The following is a 4,931-nucleotide window of genomic DNA, read 5'->3' as shown; positions in this document are numbered from 1 at the left end:
TCCCGTGTCCCTCCCCCCCCCTCCGGGCAGGCCCCTGAGTGGTCTCGAGGTAATTGAGCAATGTTAGCCGGTTAGGCGTAATGTAACCAGATGTTTGTGGCGCTAATGAGTTAAGGGAGAGTGGGATAGTTAGTGGTGAATACATATTGTGCTTAAGCCAGTTTCTGATCGTGTACTAGGGGAAATTCTATAGTCAAACACATGTTAAAGTCAAACAGGTTGTCCCATTGTCCCTGCCAGGTTTCGAATGGTCACAGTCCATTTACCAGTCCACCGCCTCCTCTCGTGTGATTATTCCTCCGGGCTGGCCTGGGGGAGTGAGGAGAGATCCATCCCACTCACCCCCTCTGCTTGCAGTCTTCGGCTCGCCGTTTGTCCCGTGTTCCTCTTGTTCAAGGGGCAGTAGAGCCAGTTCTGTATCGGTATATCCGGAAGCCCTAGGGCCTCTAGGAGATGGCGGACGTCTTCAGGTGTGCGGATGGTGGCTTCTGTAGTGCCCCTCCGGGCTGTTAAGGCAAACGGGAACATCCAGCGATAGCGTATCTGTTCTTGTTGCAGCATTAGTGTGACAGGGCGCAGCGCTCTTCGGGTCTGGAGTGTGAGATGGGACAAGTCGTTAAACAGCTCTACGGTGTGACCCTCAAATCTCCATGTTCTCTCTGCACGTGCTCTCAGCATTATGTCCGCTTTCGTTTGGTAGTCCTGTAGTCTACATACCACATCTCGTCGCGGTGCATCCGGTGGCGGGCGCAGGGCCCTGTGTGCTCTGTCCAGCATTATTCGTGCCTCCGGTGGCCTGCCCAGCAGCCTATTGAATAGTCAAGTGAGTATCCCTCTCAGGTCTTCCTGTTCATTACTTTCTCTGATGCCTCTCACTCGTACGTTGTTTCTTCGGCTACGGTTGTCAAGGTCCTCTATATGCATGCGCATGTCTGTAATTTGCGCCGCCTGTTGCCGGACGGTAGCTGGTTCCAGGCCTTGTATCTGGGCCCTGTGGTCTTCCAGCACAGTTACGCGGGTTTCCAGCGTTGTTAACGAGGTGCGGATCGCGGTAACCTCGGCAAGCACGGTACCCTTCACCTCTTCCACCATCTGTTGGAAATCTTCTTTTTTAGGTAAGGAAGTGAATAGGGCGTACCAATCCGGTGTCGGCGGTGTCAGGGTCTCATGCGTCGGTACGGATTCTGCCTCCGACACGCTAGAGCTGGGAAAGGCCGGTGCCATGTTAGAGGCCTCGAGGCTTGCCGCCAAAATCGCTGGCGTTTGAAGGTAGCCCCTGATAGAGGTCGAGGGGGGTCCCCTCTGGGTTCGGGGAGTCGAGGGGGTCATTTGGGTGCGTTTGGTGCGACCCATGGATGGCATTTCACGCTTAATTTTGCGGTATTAGGGCAACTGGGGACGGAGCTCTGTGTTTAGGCAGCCATCACCATCCAGCGCCAGACCACGCCCCCCCCCCCCGATCATTGTTTTAATACAAACATTTTGTTCACACTTTGATTTTTCCCCTAACATCTCTCCTTTCTTACTTGAGCATGCTAGCAGGTCCCTCTGCTCTGTCTTGGACTAGGTGATTGCCAATTTCTTGAAACATTACCTAACACAAATTTACCTATTTATTCCTCCTCTTGCAAATTCTCATCTCCTTTGTCATGTCAGCATCACTTTAGGTCATGGGTCCTCAAACTCCGGCCCCCCAGATTTTGCTGAATTATAACTCCCATGATTCTTTTAATTACATAGATAGCCAGAGAATCATGGGAGTTGTAGTTCATCAACATCTGGGGTTTGAGTTTGAGGACCCATACTTTAGGTCAATAGTGATACAATCAAGGCTTGAACTGGTTTCCACCAATTTATAGTCACCAACGTTGACAAATAACTTCAAACAGCCACTGAAATCCAATGGAATATGACTGAACGTTGGTGGAGTGACTAGTAATATGGAGCAGGTTCCATGCACAGAAACTCCAGTACCTACCAGGATTGATGTTACAATCTTGCTACATTATTCTTCCTTTAATTCTCACATTGTAATTTCTGATCTAGTTCTAGAATATTTCTATTTTCAGTATTTTTAGGTTGCTTATTTTATTCTACAGCTAATTAATACCTAATTAATTCTTAAACGTAATAACCACTTCTGATATCCTTTTTTTTTTTTTTTTATAAAGAACTCCTACTAATCTATGGTGGGGTACTTCCATCAATTATACAACATTCCACCCATCGTCGAAGGTATGTTTTGAAGTGGGTGTTTCTAACGGAAAACAGACTACTGAATAGGTCGTGTAAGGTCTTTACATATGCATGTCCACCTGTAGTTTCTTAACTCTCAAGTTGAGAAGCAATTCAAATGTTTCAGATTTCTTTGGTACATAAGGTATGTATTATAAGGTCTTGGTGGGTGAGCCTGGATACCACGCTATCGCATGTATTTTCTCCTTGCCAAACCCAGCCTAGCTTTTTTACATTTTTTATTTTCTTTAGTTATACCATGACACGTAATACCTACCCAAATATATATTCATAGCACAAAAGAAATATATATTTATATGGCTACCCAATTATATGTTTATGTTGCTGCTCCCGACAAATGGCATGTCTGATATCACAATTTGCATCTAGGAAAGCATTAAGAGAGCTGTGTTGTGATTGGTTGCATGTTCTTCATGTGACGGGTTGTTGCTATGATCTAGCGATGGTCACTGTCTCTCTTGCTGATAATAGTTTGTACTGCCTTGTTTTTAACAAAGATAAACTGTAAATTATTTTTTACTGATCGTAGTTCATTGGTGAATTTTACTTCTGGTGCAATTTGCACTACGCATTATATATTGCTTCCAATCTGCTACCAATCTCTCCCCCAAATTCTTAATATAATGAAAGAACAGAAAAAGAATTAAGTATAAATAAACACAAATAGACAAATTGATTTCATTACGAGGACAGATTTAATTTAAAGATTTATTAAACATATATTTTTTAATCAGTAGACATTGATTGGATTTCAGATTGTAGATAGGGGATGTTGACTTGTCAAGAGAATTTCCAGGTTTGGCAGCTTACTTCTTACATCCTCCTCCACTACCACCCTGGTAGCCCCCTTGGCCTCCATAACCTTGTCCTTGTCCTTGTCCTTGTCCTTGTGACTGGCAGGGATCAATTATGATTTTATCTGATAAAAACATGGAGCAAAGTTGTCATCACCATAGATTTTAATGTGCCATTAAAGTAGGACACACACTATTGTTGTAACATCTCTCTCTATCTGAATATGATCTATGTGTACTAATGAGTTGCTTCTTTGGAGATAAAATATTTAAGTGTGAGTGAAGAAAGCACATTCAATGAATGTATTCAAGTTTACTATCAACGAGTCTGCATCCTGGTCAAATGGTATAATCTTTGTATTATATGTTGAATATGATTTCTAGATTGCTTTCTATTCCTGTAATTGTTTTGTAGTTGGAACTTAGATTTGTGTATGTTAAATAGATCCGTTTAAATATCTTGCAATTTAATGAAAATCATTTGACCAGTTTTGTTCATGGGAAGCACTCATTTGTACCCCTTCTCCAAGGACCATAGATTTTCTTTGTGCCTCATAGTTAGAATTCCAAGCTTTTCAATTGTTGAAGCCTATAGTCTCATACCTTTGCATTGTGGTGGTGGGCATGGATTTTGGCATGGGTCTTGGCATGGGTCTTGGCACAGCACAACTGGTGAGCAAGCTGAAAAGAGAAAGCTTGGGTTACAACACTTTATATGTTTATTCCACGTAATTGCCTACATATTAATGTGAATAGAGAAAGGACAGTAAGAAAGGGGGACTCTGTCAAACTTAAGCAAAGTTCAAAAACCAGAACTTACCATCTAATGATTCCAGGTGGTCCAAAATATGTGTAAACCCATAAACATGTCTCGGTAGATTCTAACTTCAAAATGGGCATGTAATATCCCAATGATATATCTATTACAAATATATATTATTCAGAGCATTTACCTGTCTCATTCAAAGACAGAGAAAGAGGGAGAGCTTTAAGGATTAACCTGAGTGGTGTTACTCTCTTCCTGTGTAATTGCTCAGTTTGCTTTTATCTTGGGTCTGTGATTTCATATTTTCTTATGTTATGGCTCAGATTTTCATTTGAGATGTATGTACCCTATCTGGGGCTCTCAAATGCCAATAATGAACTTCTGTGCATGTTTTAGCTAAGAATGTAAAGGTGGCAGATTGAAAATACTTAAATAAAATTAGGTCTCCTTGGATGGAAATCCACTAATGGTATTTGGTTAGAAATAGCCTGAGAAAGAGAACCTTTAAGCCACTTTAGCACAAGTTCTAAAATCGATCAGGAGCAAGTAAAACAGATATATTGATCTCGCATAACACAAGATGTAAAACAAACAAAAGCATCAAAGAGAGAACTTCTGTAAAACCTCGCAAGTTACATTTCAGTAGTTGTTTTATCAATATTCTTTCTAATTATTCTGTAGAATGAAATACATTTTAGCTGAATAGTTAGCAGAATGTACTTACGATCTGGACACTTCTGTCCTCCACCACCTTTTGCTGACATAGTTGCTTCTAGATGACGTCTATGAGTGCGAATGAGATGATAGATGCTCTGACTGTGCCAGCTGTATTTGGACGATGTTCTTTATATACAAAATACGATGCCATTCATCAAAAATGATGCAATACCAATTATCTATACATCAGCCAATGGGATTCCTGACGTTATTACTTTAATTTAATTCTCTGTAGGACAAGGTGTGGTTTTATAATGTATGCAGATGTTTCTATATTCCTATAAACAATGTAAATATTTTTTGGTCATGGATATTATCAAGATGAGTCAGTCATCATTACAATATGCAGTACTCGACTAATGAGTTTTAGTATTTTTCTTTCGTGCATTTTCAAATAC

At 41.3% G+C, this 4,931-nt stretch overlaps 1 protein-coding gene across 1 annotated transcript; it reads right to left on the bottom strand.

The window, feature by feature from the left end:
• Positions 1-2,950: 2,950 nt before the first annotated feature.
• Positions 2,951-4,623, bottom strand: LOC134575723 (small proline-rich protein 2B-like). Its single transcript, XM_063435103.1, has 3 exons — positions 4,541-4,623; positions 3,654-3,731; positions 2,951-3,175 (listed from the first exon to the last, which is right to left on the bottom strand). The coding sequence occupies exons 1-3, from the start codon at positions 4,578-4,580 to the stop codon at positions 3,063-3,065; spliced, it is 231 nt and encodes a 76-aa protein (XP_063291173.1). The 5' UTR covers positions 4,581-4,623; the 3' UTR covers positions 2,951-3,062.
• Between the last annotated feature and the right edge of the window lie 308 nt (positions 4,624-4,931).

Source organism: Pelobates fuscus, chromosome 10 (assembly GCF_036172605.1).
Source record: "Pelobates fuscus isolate aPelFus1 chromosome 10, aPelFus1.pri, whole genome shotgun sequence".
Lineage (NCBI taxonomy): Eukaryota > Metazoa > Chordata > Amphibia > Anura > Pelobatidae > Pelobates > Pelobates fuscus.
The sequence above is the reverse complement of the archived record's forward strand: the minus strand, read 5'-3'. Positions and strand labels throughout refer to the sequence as shown.

Bases quoted from the DNA above. Each gene is read 5' to 3' on its own strand.
- LOC134575723 (XM_063435103.1), bottom strand. From the start codon at position 4,580: ATGTCAGCAAAAGGTGGTGGAGGACAGAAGTGTCCAGATC. The intron at 3,732-4,540 runs GTAAGTACATTC...TTCTCTTTTCAG, and splicing joins AGGACAGAAGTGTCCAGATC to CTTGCTCACCAGTTGTGCTG. The intron at 3,176-3,653 runs GTATGAGACTAT...TGTTTTTATCAG, and splicing joins CCCACCACCACAATGCAAAG to ATAAAATCATAATTGATCCC.